The sequence below is a fragment of the Apostichopus japonicus genome, chromosome 16 (assembly GCF_037975245.1).
Source record: "Apostichopus japonicus isolate 1M-3 chromosome 16, ASM3797524v1, whole genome shotgun sequence".
NCBI lineage: Eukaryota > Metazoa > Echinodermata > Holothuroidea > Aspidochirotida > Stichopodidae > Apostichopus > Apostichopus japonicus.
The window spans coordinates 15411147-15428787 of NC_092576.1; the positions used below are offsets into that span (position 1 = coordinate 15411147).

General features: G+C 36.9%; 1 protein-coding gene across 2 annotated transcripts in view; it reads left to right on the forward strand.

The window, feature by feature from the left end:
• Positions 1-2600: 2600 nt before the first annotated feature.
• Positions 2601-17641, forward strand: part of LOC139983698 (calcineurin-binding protein cabin-1-like) — a 44930-nt gene continuing 29889 nt past the window's right edge. For both annotated transcript variants that reach the window (XM_071997426.1, XM_071997427.1), the window contains exons 1-11: positions 2601-2751; positions 3382-3510; positions 4618-4698; positions 5216-5329; positions 6210-6522; positions 7802-7855; positions 8205-8280; positions 9862-9910; positions 11451-11551; positions 11852-11918; positions 12805-12853. In XM_071997426.1, the coding sequence (XP_071853527.1) occupies positions 3457-3510; positions 4618-4698; positions 5216-5329; positions 6210-6522; positions 7802-7855; positions 8205-8280; positions 9862-9910; positions 11451-11551; positions 11852-11918; positions 12805-12853 (958 nt within the window). In that variant the 5' untranslated portion in view covers positions 2601-2751; positions 3382-3456. The remainder of the gene's footprint in view (positions 2752-3381; positions 3511-4617; positions 4699-5215; positions 5330-6209; positions 6523-7801; positions 7856-8204; positions 8281-9861; positions 9911-11450; positions 11552-11851; positions 11919-12804; positions 12854-17641) is intronic.

Sequence of the window (17641 nt, forward strand, 5' to 3'; positions counted from 1 at the left end):
CATATTTATTTATTTCTTGTAAATATTTATATTAATTTCTGAGCAGATATAATTAATATCATCTATTATACAATCCTACTGTAGGCTCGCGGGCGTACATGTATAATATAAACAGCTAGCCATATGTATCAAAATGACACAACAATAAAATCCAACAGCAAAGTTTATTTCCGGCCAGGCATAAATCCACACAATTCTCTAGTATCCTGGGGGGGGGGGGGCGGGGTTTAGTGTTTTTTATTAAAGATGTTTTTGTAAGACGTTTTACTAGACGTTGAATAAGTTTTTGAAATTGTCTTGATAAATTATATAAGCTACAGTATTATGTACGTTGACGAGAAATTAAAGGATCGGTTCAGGTGTTTGACATGTCTATTTTGTATGAAAGAGCACAAAAGACAAAAAAGAACAGTGAAGAAACTACCATGAGAGCATGCTCTGTTAAGGAGATATGACACTTTGAAGATATCAAAATTTCTTTGAAAATGACTGGTGTAGAAAGACTAAATGTGAGGGTGTGATGTCACATCCTCACTTCCTTAACATGTGTGAATATATTTCTTTAAAATTTATTTACATTTTTTAACACATTTGAAAATAATATAATCAAAAATTCTTCAGATGCTTAATCTCAAATACTTCCTTTGACAAATATGAGATCTCCTGACATATCTTTTGGTTGAAAGTCATGAAATCTCACAAAATATTTAGAAAAAAAACAAAGACTTTTCAGGAATGTGAGGATGTGACATCACAGCTAGTCAGATTTCAGCAGTTTCTACAATCTGATAAAACTTAACACTTGAATATCTCTTTAACCGAAAAAGATATTTGAACAGTTTTAACCATTGTGTTTCTTTTATTGTCCTCTTTAATATAGCATAAACATGTTTGACAACTGAACCAATCCTTTAAACACTATAGTACGGAGGCTTATAAATGACATCACTCCGACGACTATACACATATCGTAAAAAGGTAATTTCAATGTAACTTGCATTTGATTACAGCAAGGGATTTCAGCTGCAAATTTCTTCGTTTTTCCTTTAATAATTTGTCAAGAAGTAATCCACAGAGGAAAAGAATATTTCTACAAAAAAAGAAACATTTTGATGAAATTTTGACAGCTATAGAGGAAACATTCCAAATGTATCAGGTTCAAATTCAATGATAAATCAACAAGAAAATTATGACAGCCTGTAAGTAAAGCTTTTGAAGAGCATTTGCCCAAATGACATCGTAGAACCCCCCCCCCCCCCCCTATATATACTGTGATCCAACTGACTTGATGACGTAGTTGAAGGTTTAGCCATAGTCAAAATAGGTTACACTCAATCAACCATATCTCGAGTTATAGGGGCAAGACAATTGAGATTGAGAGGGGTTTCAACTAGCAGTGTGGAATATTTCTTTCTTCAATATAACTTTCACATTGTTTCTCACCAGACAATCATTTTAAAGGATTTAACAGTCACAGAAGGTAAAGAAGAAATGGCGTAGAAGAGCATGCACAGAGGTGATTTTTATCTGCATCTTTACACATGTCAGTTTTTTCAACACTTTTAATTTTTTTTTTTTTTTTGGGGGGGGGGGAATAAATAGAATAGTCCAAAGGAAACTTTGACAGATGAAACGGAAACATATTCTAAGCACCCTGGTGAAATTTATGTTCAATTATTACTACATGGCGTACTCGCGATACTGCAGAAGTGAACTTGAAGCAAACAGGTGTGACGTCATAGTTCCACAATGGCAAAATTGTTTTGTTTTACTTTCTCATTTGTAACTGTTATTGTTTTTGAACTTTGGATTGGATAGGGATCCAACTTCACCTGTATGAGGGTTTGTTTTGTTAACTATATACCAATGACGGTATTGTTTTCATACTGAGATAATCCCAATTTTGAATAAGAAAAACTTGTCCATTAAATTTTGAATAAAAACAGAAACCAAATTTGTAAGTATGTCCTATTTGACATCTCACCTGGTTGTTTCAAGTTAACTTCGGCTGCCAAACTTCAAATGTTAATTGCTTATCACGAAGACACAAGTTTTCAAAAATGAAGGACATCATCTAATTTGAATCATAAAATAACTGGAAACCACAAATTAAAAGCACAAATGAAAATGCAGTGAAATGAGGAAATCATCCCTCGGGGTGCTAAAGGCGGTGGCATTAGACGCAATGAAACTTAAGCATCTCGGGGGGAGGTGGGGGGGGGGTGGGTGGGTGCCATGTACGATCCCTGATCAGCCAAACGTAAGATGTGTATTTTCAATCAAGAGAAATCCAGGGCTTTTTTATCAGAAATGTTCTACCGCATTGTAAATAGGCCTAAGCGATAGAAAGAAAAATCCAAATTGAGCTATATCTGTAAATTGCATTTACATATAGCCAAACCCGACGTGAAGGGTAAGTTACAAGCCATTCGGTTTTTCCCACATGTGGCTACTCAGTGTCATAAATAACTGCATTCTATCATCTATGCGGGACGATTAATATTCTATCAAAGCGGATCGAGTTTGAATGAATAATTTGATCTATTTACAGTTACAAAGTAAAACGAACAAAGGAAAATTTTAATCGTTATGGCACCAAACATTTACCGTACGCGAGCTTACTAATTGATCTGGGGGGCCACAGTGTAGTAAGCCGAGTTTCAATTGTTTGGACTTAAACCTAGGCTACAGGGTCTCCAGTTTAAAACCTAAATGACCAAAGACCGAGCGGTTAAGACGATAAAGGAGATGGTAATATTACCTGATATCTGGCATTTACGTTACAAGCAAATTAAACATGATAATAATAGGGTATCATATTTCTTTTGCATACAGTATGCGATATGCCTAGGCTAAGTGAGGTAGGATTAGGCATGTCTGCGTAGAATATTTCGCGCAAATAGTACACATGTATTTTAATATAGACCCAGTTCTCACTTTGTGCATGCAAAATGTTACAAGGTAAGTTATTTCACGTATTTGGTCTGTAATCGTGCCTCAAAAAGAGGTATATGCGTAAAACAGCCAATGTTCGAATTGGAATTATTTCCACTGCATTTGTTTTCACTATATCTCATTCACAGAAAATTGCAGTTTTTTAGTGCCATTTCTGTGTTTTGTTGAAAATGGAATATTGAATTATGTTGAATTTCAAATTTGCTATTTTGCAAATTCCAGTGCAATAGGAACATACAAGAGAAGTTGATTGTTTACAAATGAAGGAGACTTAACAGATTTATGGTCAATCACAATATTTTGAGGAAAAAAAAAAGTTTCAGTCCGCTCATGACCATTGTTCGATCAACCTGAATGTCTTCACAATATTTAATATGTATAAATTGTTGTTTTTTTCTATTGTGTGCCCTCTGTGTTGAATTCCAGAGTTGATTTTGCACCAGTGGATGAAATGCAATCAAAGAATCGTGGAATGGAACATGCTCTGAATATTCCAATGAGATGCTGAGAAGATTGGATGGAAATTATAAAAGAACACGATATTCTGCAAAGATGGTAAGACTATGAAAAAGTTCACCAAGTTGTCATAGTTTTTTTGGAGCAGTTTTATCGTTTAAAAGCATCCTATTGGATTTATTATCAATCATTGTAAATTAATGTTATGACGTTCACGTACTGAACTTTGTTAATTTGTAGATATAGCTGACAAGATACAAATTGAGGACTCCACTGTAACGCACTTAGTAAAATATACTTTCGTTTGCTGATACTAGATTCTAATTACAAGTCCCATAGCATTTAGTTACGGTAAGGGTAACCAAACTGCCAGCATTGGGAAGGATAGTCTGGCAATCCAGTGCACTGTCCTCTATCCAGCATGAACTCTCCTAAGATGCACATTTACACAATTTCGGAAAAGAGGCTCTGAAGAGCTACATGTATTTTAAACTGTACAGTAACAGTATGTGTACTGTACTTGCCTTTGTATAATTATATGAATGTTCATGAACCGATACACTTTTGATCTCTGTCCAAATAAGTGAAGTGTCATTATATAGTCAATATGATTGTTTCTTGCCTCATATTTAATGTACATTTATCAGTATTTACAGTCAAATAACAGGGAATACTTGATCTGGTATTGCATCACAAAATACTGTGCTAACTTGTCAAGTTACTATACTTGTAAACTGTGCAAAGATGCATAGTAGTTTTGTAGACAGGAATCGTAGTATATTACGAGAGAAAACGGTCAGAACCATCCTAATCGCTGCTACACAATATTTACACACTTAAATGGTGCCCTGCATAATGGTGCCCTGGGCGTGACTTGGCTCTTGATGCCTCTGGATGTGTACGTCCTCCATGTCACATGTGTCAGTGGCTACCCAATCAACAGTTAGATAAGAAATAAAGAAGATAACATCCAATTTTTTCTTATTGATATCACTTATTTGTAAGTTGCTTACATAAAATTAAATAGTGACTCAAGCACATGTGGAATTTCTAAATGTTGAAAAAAGTGCATGTGTATGATGTCTTTCAAATCAAAGCAACTTTAACTTTAATGTTTAAGTATATAGGAAACCAGTTTATCCATTTCTGCATGCCTGGATAGTCAAGCTCCTCGTGTAATCATTCTGTGTAATTTGACTTCTTCAGATCGGAATATCAGCGTTGACAGAGTTCAGCAGCGATGAGAGTGAAGATGAGCCTCTAGCCGAAGCAACAAAAGAAGCCAAGGTAAAGATAAGATATTCAATCTGGTATTTCTGTGCTTTAAAAAAATAGAGACATATTGCAGCTATTAACCTGTACAGAGATTGTGAGGTTAAGGTTGCCATATTATGTATGAAAAAGGAGGACAAACCTGTGGGGTGATGGGGGGATGGGGTGGGGGAGGGGGGATGTGGGGACGGAGGAGGTCTGATTTGAGTGATGGTTCCCCTCCTTTTTGTAGAGGAAAAAATGATTTTGAAGGTTATCACTATATTTATGGTATCAAAATGTGGAACTACCTAAAACATATGGAAATTTTTAAAATTTTGCAAATCCACTCGAACACTCAGGTAAGGTTGAAGACAAAAAGAACAAGAAGAAGTTTTTGTCTTGTTCGTACATTTACCTGTTCCTCACCAGCCCACCTGTGCAGGTCTTTGCTATCACGGCATAGATACTGTAGAAAGTGGGCTATACAATACCTAATTTCCATCTACCTATCTAAATTGTTTTTTTGTTTCTTTATACTCATCATCTGTAGGAATCAGAGGCCTTTGCATTATACAACAAAGCATTACTGGAACAACGGAGTAACAACCAGGACGATGCAGAAGCATTGTATCACAGCCTCTTGCAATCAAGGTTCCTGGAAGAGGTAAACCACTCCTCTTATGTCCCCATTCTAATCATTATCCAGGAAATAATTTTTTGATCCAGTATCGCATCACACAAATGCTATGCAAAATGGTCAAATTGCAATACAAGTCCATGGATGTATTGTATATAGCAGTTTCTGTACAGGGGAACCATAAAATTGTATATGGGACAAAGTTGAGGGCCTTCAAATCTGTTACACAAAATCTTAATGCTAAACTATTTCCTGTTACCAGCTACCCCTTCTCCTTTAATAGTCCCAGCATTGGGAGGTGGGTGGTGGGGGAAATGGTGTTTTACCTACTGGAGTTATAATTTACATGCAATTGGATGGTAGTCTGTCCATTCATATCTCTCTTACGGTCAACATTTGTTTTCTCCTTTCCATGAGATAGTTATGTCACACTTAATAACTGTTATTTCCTTATTATATCCATCCAGTGAGACATTTACTTTATAGGTGTTTAACAGTATGTCAGTTGAACCATCATCTTATATCAATATGTCTGAATGGAATTATGTACAGAGATAAAGGGCCAATGACATTACAATCCAAACAGGATTGAGTACTATTAGGATTGATACTGGATATTCAGGTTTTTTGAAGTCATTTCTGAACAGTTTCTTTTCATTTCATTTGAATGGAAGTAATCACATACTTTTCACCATGCTCAAATGGTTTCCTACTTTTCAAATTCAGAATGGATTGGAGTGAATGATTGATAAAAAAAGAAATAAAGAAAAGAAAAAGATATAAAAAATGATGTGAACCAGGAATTAATGTCTCTTGTAGAAATATTAGATTTGTCTTTTTTAAATCCTGACAAGTAATACCTTGGAGAAAGAGAGAGTAGCATTATAAATCTCTTTTCATGGTTCAGGTGGAAGTCCCCGATGAGGGGAGCCCATTGGTCGACCCTGCGGCCATGTTGAAATATTCCGCCTACAAGAATCTGGGTAATCTAGCCTTACTGAGAGGTGACCAGAAACAGGCTGTAGAGTACCTGCTAGAGGCTGTCTGCTTAGACTCGACCGATGTCAGCGTGTGGTATCGGATAGGACAGGTGGCGGTCGAACTGGTCCATCTACCCCTGGCCCATTTCAGCTTCAGGGAAGGACTCCGTTGCAACCCCAACCACTGGCCGTCCTTGACCAGCATCATCACTGTACTCTATGCCATCAGTGATTACTCAAGTAAGTTAGGTGTAAGAGTGGTGTAGGAGTGTCATGGCATAGTGAAGTAGTGGTGTAGGAGTGGAATGGAATAGTGAAGTAGTGGTGTAGGAGTGGCATGGCATAGTGAAGTAGTGGTGTAGGAGTGGCATGGCATAGTGAAGTAGTGTTGTAGGAGTGGAATGGAATAGTGAAGTAGTGGTGTAGGAGTGGCATGGCATAGTGAAGTAGTGGTGTAGGAGTGGCATGGCATAGTGAAGTAGTGGTGTAGGAGTGGCATGGCATAGTGAAGTAGTGGTGTAGGAGTGGCATGGCATAGTGAAGTAGTGGTGTAGGAGTGGCATGGCATAGTGAAGTAGTGGTGTAGGAGTGGCATGGCATAGTGAAGTAGTGGTGTAGGAGTGGCATGGCATAGTGAAGTAGTGGTGTAGGAGTGGCATGGCATAGTGAAGTAGTGGTGTAGGAGTGGCATGGCATAGTGAAGTAGTGGTGTAGGAGTGGCATGGCATAGTGAAGTAGTGGTGTAGGAGTGGCATGGCATAGTGAAGTAGTGGTGTAGGAGTGGCATGGCATAGTGAAGTAGTGGTGTAGGAGCAGTGGCGCTGCTAGGGTTATTGTTCAGGGGGGCAAGAATGATCTGTAGGGGCGCTTTCGACACTATCTAAGTGGAGCGCCACCACAGGTTGGCGCGGAGCATACAGCATTTTGAGTAAAGATACTCCCTAGATAGCCGGAAATGACCCTTTCCGGGCCTTGCTAATTTGCAGATAAACTAAGAATAAAAAGGTGGCATCGCCATTTGTGACAACTCGGAAGTTTATAAGGGTGTTGAAAGTACATGCGCTTCATCACAATCCCTGTGGTATCTTTGTTGTATTACTATTCCAACCACTGCGCGTGGCGTATCGTATCGTCTAAAATTAGATTGAAAACCCTGTACAGTTCTTGGAAATAGTTTCGTACAACGGAAGTGCTGATAAGTGATGAAGTGGTGTAGGCATGGGATGGAATAGTGAAGTAGTTGTGTAGGAGTGGAATAGTGAAGCAGTGGTGTAGACAGTCTCCTAGGGAAAGAGTAATGGTATAGGAGTTGTCTTGAAGCAGTTAACTAGTGGTGTTGGAGTGGTGTGGGATTAGTAAACTATTGGTGCAAGAGTGGGTCTTGGAGAATGAAAATAGTTGGTTAGGAGAATGGTCAAGGAGCAGTGAATTAATCATGGATGTGTATGTCACTCTGATAGTTAGGTTCCTTATTTTATTTTACAGTTTTGAAAAAAAAAATTCTTTCTTCCTTTTGCAGGTTGCTTGTCATTTGTTGCAAAAATCTTGGAGAAAGATTCAAAGCATGTGAAAGGTAATTATTGAATTCCAGTCATAGAGAATTGAAAAGAAGAATTGATTTCAAGCTGTGATTAAAAGAAACAATTTAGGGGTTAACAGTTTAGAAATGGGTAATTTTTGCTGTCATAGACGAATTTCAGTAGTTTGTCTTGGCAAGAGGAGGCTGGTGGAAAGATGTAATGGATTTGGAGGAGGTGTGTGTGGGGGGTGGGGGAGGGGTGGGGGGTAGACACATGACTGCAAACACCTTTAATAGACACCAATGAACTGCACTTGTAAGGCACACACTTCCTGTCTTCGCTATTCTTCAGTTTTGAGTTCAATATCTTTGTAAATCTGATGAATCATTCGATTTTTTGCAGCTCATGCATTCAGGACACAGATCCTCAAGGAAGATGCTTACTCCAGGAAACACGCAGATGTCATCTTCAAAAAGTGGTAAGATTGAAGCCATTTTCCACATTATTATAATTGAATAATTTGAAATAATTGAATAATTTGAATATTTGAATAATTTGAATAAATTTGCATAATTTGAATATAATTGAATAATTTGAAGATGCAGATGTCATCTTCCAAAAATGGTAAGATTGAAGCAATTTTCCACATTATTATAATTGAATAATTTGAAATAATTGAATAATTTTGAATAATTTAAAATTTTGAATAATTTGAATAAATTTGAATAAATTTGTATAATTTGAATATAATTGAATGATTGGAAAAATCAATAATTTGTAACATTTTGAAACAATTTTACAACTGTTTTGTCTATCACAAAACAAAGAGAAAAAAAAATTGATTGAGGCAATTTTCCCATCATTTTCTGGAATAAATAAAATTTGATTATTTGTTACATTTTGAAACCCTTTGTCACATAAATCTTCTGATAACGACAACAAATCTATATTTATTTTAAATTTTTGGTTACTTAGAGACGTTTGAACCTTTCAAATATGAAGGTACGAATGAGTGAACATTATTTAAAGTCATTGATTTATTTATAATATGCGTGAAAGTGAAATCTTTTAACAGGGATGTAAGTCTTCCGTATTTTTACGGAAATCCGTTTTTTTTTCAGGGATGTAAGTCTTCCGTATTTTTACGGAAATCCGTTTTTTTTTAATTCCAATAAAGTTCCACAAAATTGTTCGAATATCAAAGACACAACACGGCAAAAATGCCTGGCCCGTTGCAGCAAGCTAACTTCAACTTTCACTCATCGATCAATCAAAATACCATTCCTGTTTCGCATCATCGCATTGCACTGTACAACATTGTGCCATGTGAATATCGTTGCGTACGTGCGAACTTCAAATCGCCATAGCTCATTTCTGTCGTTGAAAAACCTTGCCTAATTCACGTTGATTGGACTGCTAATTAATATCTTCGTAACTGCTGGTGCTCGACATAACTTTCGGAATTAACGCTTGTGATATTTGTGAGCGGCGGAAATCTACGGGATACGCATATGAAAGTCGATATTTGTGATCGCATTCGAATGTGAGACTGTTTTTTATTCCGTTGTTCGCTGCGACGTATTCGTAACTTTGAGCTAGCCTAACATACGATAGTGTGTAAGTAGTAAGAACTAGGGGTAAGATGTGTTAGCGCTAATACTTCTGAGCTAGCCTAACATAACGATAGTGTGTAAGTAGTCAGAGCTAGGAGTAGGATGTGTTAGGACGGCATTCACCCGGGGTCTCCGAATAGTTTTCCGGTTTTTTTTTTTGGCTGCACTTACATCCCTGCTTTTAAAGCACAATAGACAGTCCCAAATATATCAAACAAAAATGTGGGGCAATTTCCCTCAACTTGTGAACACTATTATCGATTAATGTATCCCACCTTTTACGAGAACCTTTTTACAGTTATTTTATGATAGTCACTGTTCGTCAATGTTTTATATGCTTTAATTTGTTCATTCAAAGTGTTTTACTTCGAACTCATTCTTTCCACAACATTTCTGCAAGATGGCTTGTATAATTTTTTTCCAATATTTTTGCTTCGTTGTTTTAGTTCGGACAGCGTTCATCACTATCGAGCAAAGAAAGAGGACGTTTCAAAGGTATCGAAGAAAATCATTCTCTTTCATTAAAAAAAACGAAACTAAGATTTTTGTTTTAAAATTGTTTTGAAGAGAAAATCTACCAATAACCAAAATTGTTGTTATCGTAATCAACTTAATAACACAATAACAGTTTAATACTGTCACGATATAGTTTATTTAACAGAATAATTTTCCTTGTGTGTATTTATTTCCCTTCTAAATGATAGAAGCGCACAAGAATTATTTAAATGATTTAGGTTGTGTTTGGTATTGAAAGTTTGGAAGAGAACCTGGGGCAAGTGCAAGCTAAATCCAGATAAATGAAACTCGTGCCATCTCTATCAGGCATGAGCTTTTTCCGCGAATTCGTGGAATATCTGTGATTTCTTTTCTACCTCTGAGATTTACACCTCTCAATTTCTGTGAATTTCTAACAACAGCGTTGTATTATTTGATCCGTCGTTCGTATGTTTTTCATTACCTATAGATATCCAACCTGCAGGGGGGGACAAAAACTATTATCCTAACACACTGTAGCATACGCAAACTGGAGCCTATACCGCAATTTTTGCAAAGTTCCATGATTTTTTTTTACCCCAGGCTCATCCCTGCTCTATTTATGCAGATGGTTTTTGTTTATTTTATTTTGTCATTTTTTAGCGTGGGGGGGGAGGTGAATTATAGATTTATTCAAATTGCTGAGGAGTGAATCATGCCATTCAACATCTCACTTTATTCTGCTGCAAATGATAAAAATTAATCTTGTTAAAACAGAGGAAAGGACAGAAATATTTGGTCTTGTACATACAATGTTAACATTGACTGCCTAAATATTCTCCAAAAGAGGGCTATACGTCACATTGCTAATGCCCCACCACTTGAACACACTAGTGGAATATTTAAGTCCCTTAATTTATTAAAACTTGTTGATATTATAACAGTCAAGGTGTGCTACTTTTGCTTACCTGTACAAAGCATGGAAGGGAAAACTGCCAGTCACTTTTAATGACTTTATATGTAGTAACAGAGTCTTACATAACCATCACACAAGACAAGCCGACAATGCTCATTGCAATTTTTACCATAGTAACATAGGGAAATTCGGTCTTCGTAATAGAGCAATACAAATTTGGAGTGATCTATCTAAAAAGTTGAAGTCTATATACCTTCAAAACCCACATTCACCAGACATTTGAAAAAAAGGAATTTATTAACTCGTACTAGTATTATTAAATCTATTCACGTATCCATCTCAGCATCATTAGGATATTATTACTGTATATTTAATCCTTATTTATATACTGTATTATTTATATTTGTACATTTTCCTTTTCTTCCAGGGAGTCTCCTACTTTGTTAAGTCTTTTTAAGACTTTTTAGGAGACTTCCTTTCCCATTGTATACAATTGGCGATAAAACAAATGAATGAATTTTAAGAGTCGCAATGTGAACATATCACATCGAACAGTGTTGTCATATCACAATTGTACAATGTTGTAATTCTGCATAGACTTACTTTGGTCCATCGTGTTTGCTTCTCATTTTCCTTCACCGGCAGTTCGTTGACGAGGCGGTTAAGCTGAGAGATGAACGGAGGAGATTAGCAGAAGTGCCGCCTCTACCAGTCTTGAAGTTTCAAAGTTCTTTCAAGGACTTCAGGTTCGTAAAGTTTTATACCTCTAACTTAGAAATTAAATAGAATATGTGGAGTAGTATATTGTGTTGGGGGCAACTTTACTTTATCAGAAACATCGACATGAATTACGGTTTCATGGGTGGAGTGCAACGGTTATTATTTCAGAAGGTATGAGTTTTAATTTTCTATGGAAGAACACTTATAAATGCACAGTTACAACTTGTAATACTTGCAAATGTGTACTAAATATATCTATTTTATTCTGTAAAATACTCAGTTTTCTGTGTGATATTATCTTTTCTCTGCAAATTTAATCTTTATAGATGGAAACATCTGGGAGATCAACTGATTCAGTTGTACGACTATGTCGACAGCGCTGAACCTCCGATAGTAAGTTATCTCTTTGAACTTCATGGACAGGTGTGAGCCTCTCTTAGTGGGTTATATACATGTGTTAGAACTACATTGGCAGGCATGAGCTTCCATTACATAGTGAGGTACATGTTTGAACTACAGTGATATCTTTGAACTACAGTGGGAGCTACTATAGTGGGTTATATATGATAGAACTACATTGACAAGCATGAGCTTCCATTACATAGTGAGGTATATGTTTGACCTACAGTGATATATTTGAACTACAGTGGGAACCTCCATAAGTGGGTTATATATGTTAGAACTACATTGACAGGCATGAGCTTCCATTACATAGTGAGTTATATGTTTGAACTACAATGATAGGTTTGAACTACAGTGGGGGCCTCCATTAGTAAGTTATATATGTTAGAACTACATTGACAGGCATGAGCTTCCATTACATAGTGAGGTATATGTTTGAACTACAGTGATTTGTTTGAACTACAGTGGGAGCCTCCATTAGTGGGTTATATATGTTAGAACTACATTGACAGGCATTAGCTTTCCTATAAATCATGCGTTATATGTACAAACTAAAGTGGGAGCCACCATTAGTGGGTAGGGTAAAAAGGTTAGTGCTTGTTGAAATTTGAGCATTAGTGACCATTATTTGATTTTCTAGCATATTGGGGGAAGGGGAGGGGGGGGGCGTGGGCAACGTTTGTTGACATTTTAAGGGTGTAATTTTACTGCAGTAGTACACAACAAAATGTTGAAATTTCAGATATGGGTACAAACACTGATAGCAGATTAAAATAATCTCTGATAATGAATGACCAACCTGTCTTTGTTTTATTTGCTCTGTTTCCTGACATTGTTATTTTATTTTTTCATCTTGTTTTTTTGTTTATTTTTATAGTCATTTGGGTGCCGAGTTGACCTTTCACCCTGCTGGCTAAAGGAAAAAGGTGAGACATTCAGATACAGCTTGTGGTAGTAAATATCTCTTGAAAATATTAAAAAATAAAGTGCTACAAAAAGCGGAAATCATATTGATTGAGATATGTATGGCATTTGCAGAAGTGATATTATTTGCTATGAGAAAGTGTGAGTGATGTGTTTAGAGTTCTAGGGAAGTGTGTACGATGGTAGATGGAAGGACTTCCTCATGTGACTGCCTGCAGTGACTCATGTGACTGCCTGCAGTGACTCATGTGACTGCCTGCAGTGACTCATGTGACTTGTGTGACTGTGTGCTGTAATGGTTTCACCCAATCTATAAGTGTACTGCCCCCAGAACCCCAGAAATCAGCTGCAGCTCTTAACCTTTACCCAAAGTTCTTATTGTACAAGCATGCCCCCAGAATCTGCTATGAGTCGATAGGGAGGGTACTGAAGAGTGGGGTCAGCTGTTGGGGGGGGGGAGGAGTTGGGACAAACTTCAAAGGGGGCAGTAGGACGTGTGATTGGGGGAGGTGAGCCATAGAATAAGCTGAAACCTTCACACAAAGTGAATCATCTGTTCTTCCTGGTCCTTAATTTCCAGTACTTGAATGATTTTGTCAATACCGCACTTTTTTTAAAAAATTACAGTTATAAAGCTACTAACAGTTATCTCCCCGAGTCAACACACGACAGGACATCCAGTCATTGCACTCTCAATGAGGAAGAGAAAGTTTGTGCATAAACTGTGCCTGCCTGTGCCTTTCAGTTACTGCAAATTTATGTTTCAGTTTTAGTTTTATTTTCCACTTTATGTTAAAAAAATAGGAAAGAATAGGAAAGAAGGAAGAAAGGGGGAAAACATAATTCTGTGAAAGAAAATTTAACCAAAGAAAACAACGCTGGCTGGACTAAATCTTGTAGGCTTAAATGATTAACTTTTTTCTTCTGAGAAAGCGATATGTGTTTTTTCAAGCAAAACAAAAGAAATTGTTAACTGAAGAAATATCGATAATAGCCACCACCAAGCCTAGAATTTCACAATGTTATTAAAACTTACTAAAAAAAAAATTCCTAAAAGAAAATGTCCATGCATTAAAAGAAAAATTGCTGACTACAATAAAATTCGCATTTGCATGGAATGCTACCATAACTTTGTAAAAACCACTCATTCTACCTAAATTTGAGTGAATACTAAAGCGACATTAATTTTTTTGCACTGGTTGAAAGAAACGTCAATTCATTCGTTTTCATTTTTTTTACCGACAGATAGTAAAATCTACTGGCTTTTAGCCAGAACATTACCCCGATTTTTTGAGGTCTGACAATAATGTAATAAAATATATCTGTTAACCAGGTCAATATTATTGCAAGGGAATACGAATGAGACAGAAATAGATGGAGAAATTTGAACTCGGACTGTTTAGTTTTGTTGTTTACAAAGAGCAAACTTTGATTGTCATTCTAGACGAATCCTTCTCAGACGAAAGCGTCCTTGTCTCGATTTCAGGCATCAGGTTTCAGATCTAAGAAAATATTCGTCATCTGTTGTTTGATGAAAGTTTCATAAAATGGTTCACATTATGAAAGTTAATGTTGACTTTTACTATAACATGGAATTCGTAACTTGACCTTGCAAAAATAAATAAGATATATATGTATTTGAAATTGTAGTGAGTTGGAAAATCCAGAACAGTGAAAAAAACTTCCTGCCCTCGACCGGGATTCGACCCCGGGCTTCCGGCTTTCTATTAATTGGAACTTTTTTTTCTTTTTTTTTTGGATTGGGAAAAACACACAATCAAGCAATTTAAAGTCACAAATGAGATTGTGAAGACAAGCAGTACAAAAATTTGGAAGCTTTAGAAGAGAGAAGGGAGCTACTTAAAAAAAAATAATGGGAGGTTGCTCAGACCTGGCAAACCCACCCTGCTGGGATGTACCCATATGCTAAGGAGGGGGGGGGGGTGGGGTGGGGAAAGAAAAAGAGAAGAAAAAGTAAGAGTATCCAGCCCTTTTGTTGCTGGCGTTCCTAATATATCCATTTCTTTGCCTGGGGTAGCCGGTCAGAAACCACAGTACCTTGCATACCATGTAACCAGGGATCACAACCCAGTCTCATTCAATACTACCCCGATAGTGGCAGGGAAGGGAATTCTTTGAGAAATATGGTATGCAAGGTACTCTTGCTTCTGAATGGCACCCCCAGCAAAGAAAGGGGCTAATATATTGTAGAGAACTGGGCTTATAAGTCAGAGGTCACTGCTTCCAATTCCTGTTCTATCCATAAATTTCTCTGTTTTTTTCCCTGGAAAATAATATGAGCACAAAAAATTTGTTGATCTTTGTCTTGAGATGTAACCTGACTCTTTTCTAGATTTCAGATATATGCTGTAATAATAAAGTAAACAACGAGATCAATATTTTTAGGCTCATAACGGTATTTGTTGTTTGTTGAATAAGAGACATTACGTGGTTGAAAGTAACAGTCAGCATTAAATCAAACTTAAAATCAAAATCAAATAAAACTGTTAGCAAACTGCTTATCCACTAGAGAGTCTGTGTAAGAGAATATGTAAAAGTAAGTGTGGCCTGACGTTTCGATCCTAGCAGGATCTTCTTCAGAGGCTAAATGACAAATAACGTACAGTAACAGAAGGGACAAAAACACGCTCAGAATACAGACAGGTTAATGAGCATGGTGAACAGAAAGAGATGGATGAAAGGGGATTAGTAGACAAGGGATGGAGAGAAGAAAGAAAGAAAATCAAACTTCGTAGTTATTGAGTAGTCATGAAGTGTTACCACACGTTTGATAAACTTTTTAAGGTCTTTTTACTAAATTCATCTAATTTGAATGTTAAGTTATTCATCTGCTTTTGAATTTTAAGTTCCTTTGTCTTTGTTCTTTGTCCTTTGTTCTTTGTCCTTTGGTAAGTTCCATGTTGGTTCCTTTACAAAGTTTTCATAACCAGTGCTATGGTCGAGTCGATAAAGGCAGAGGCAAATAAGACGCAATGTTGTGGGTTTGAGTGCTGGTCGGCTAAAGAAACTTTGTTTTTTTCTTCCAGGAGATATCCATGATTTTTGCCAGTTGCTTAAGAGAAACAAATCCAAAGTGAAATAACACTGTAAATTGCATAGGATATCTGCCCGAATGTGAAGTGTAATTCATAAGCCAAATGGGTATCTTCCATGTACAGCATGTCACAGCTATAGCGTATTAAAATAGCTGTCTTCCAGTATACATTCATGCCAGGCAGAAAACATTTCATTTGCAAGTTATAAAGTTAAAAGTTGATGGTTTACAGTGTTGTTTTAAGCCAAGGCCCCCTCACAAGACTTTATAATTTAACCCCTGGTCATAACTTGTCACACCCACACACCAAAAGTGTGCACAATTCAAACAACCCCCCTGGGGGACTTCCCATAGGGTGCAGCCACAAACCGGCGCACGCAACTATATTTACAAAGTTACCTCACAAGTCCCAAATTTATACACCTGGGTGAAGAGAGGCAATGGAGAGAAAAAACCTTGCCCAAGGACAAATGTAACGATCTGGCCAGGACTGGAACCTGCAAACCTTGGATCACAAGTCCACTGTCTTAACCACTTGACCACATTGCTCTCAGGTTATGCCAGCGACGTAGCCAGGAATTTGAAAGGGGGGGGAGCACTTTTTGCGATTGATATGGATTTTCAAAGTTGTAGGCACGACTATCTGAGCGGAGCGCCACCATCGGTTGGCGCGGAGCGTACAAGAAAATTTTTGGTTTTACAAACCCCCCAGATGGCCGGAAACGGCCCTTCCCGAGTGTTCATTCTGGTTCCCTGGCCTCTTGCTAACTTGAGACACCTCATTCAATATCACTTTTAAACCCAATAAACAAATGAGTTAAAATAGTACGTAATTCAATACTACATAATGTATTTAAAATTAGCAAGGTACATGTACAGAGTAGTCTTACGTTTCAACTTCTGATACTTATAGATACAAAGATAGGCCTGAAATGTCTTTGATACAACTATAGCCAGTAATTGTCTTTGATACAACTGTAGCTATTAAATGTCTAATTCAATACTACATAATGTATTTAAAATTTGCAAGGTACACGTACAGAGTAGTCTTACGTTTCATCTTCTGATACTTATAGATACAAAGATAGGCCTGAAATGTCTTTGATATAACTATAGCCAGTAATTGTCTTTGATACAACTGTAGCTATTAAATGTTTAAGTTAGCCAAATAAGAGAAGGCGAGAGGTATCCGACGATTGCAATCTGATGCAAATTTCTCAACTGTTTTCTCAGCTGAAATATTATCTGCGTAAACGGGTTCTTAACTACGTGTTAAAAAACTGACAAGATCGGATCCTAGTCTTTTTCGGCGGGTAGAGTGTTGAATGAAATGGCACGCGATAGAAATGACAGCCTAGATGACAGAAGAATAGGTCACCTAATTTAGCCATATTCTTGCTACGTTCATTTCAATAGTTTTTCCTGTCTATAGACTCTTAAACTCGTCCAGCAAGCTTATCGATTTGAATTATGGGTGTTTTTAAAAAAAAGATAACTTGGCCCAAAAAAATGTAGGCCCGGGCCTACAGTGCTACATACTGGCTACGCCCCTGATCATATGATATCATAATCAGCAGATTTTGTTTCCTGTTTGAATTCTTTTACATGTTCTTTTACATAATATATCAGAAAGACAAACATAGTGCTCTTTTACAATTTTTCCAGTAGGATGATTCTTGTTTGTTGTCCAATGTCTGGACTTTAATACATTTGACGAACTTAACTGATAGACAAT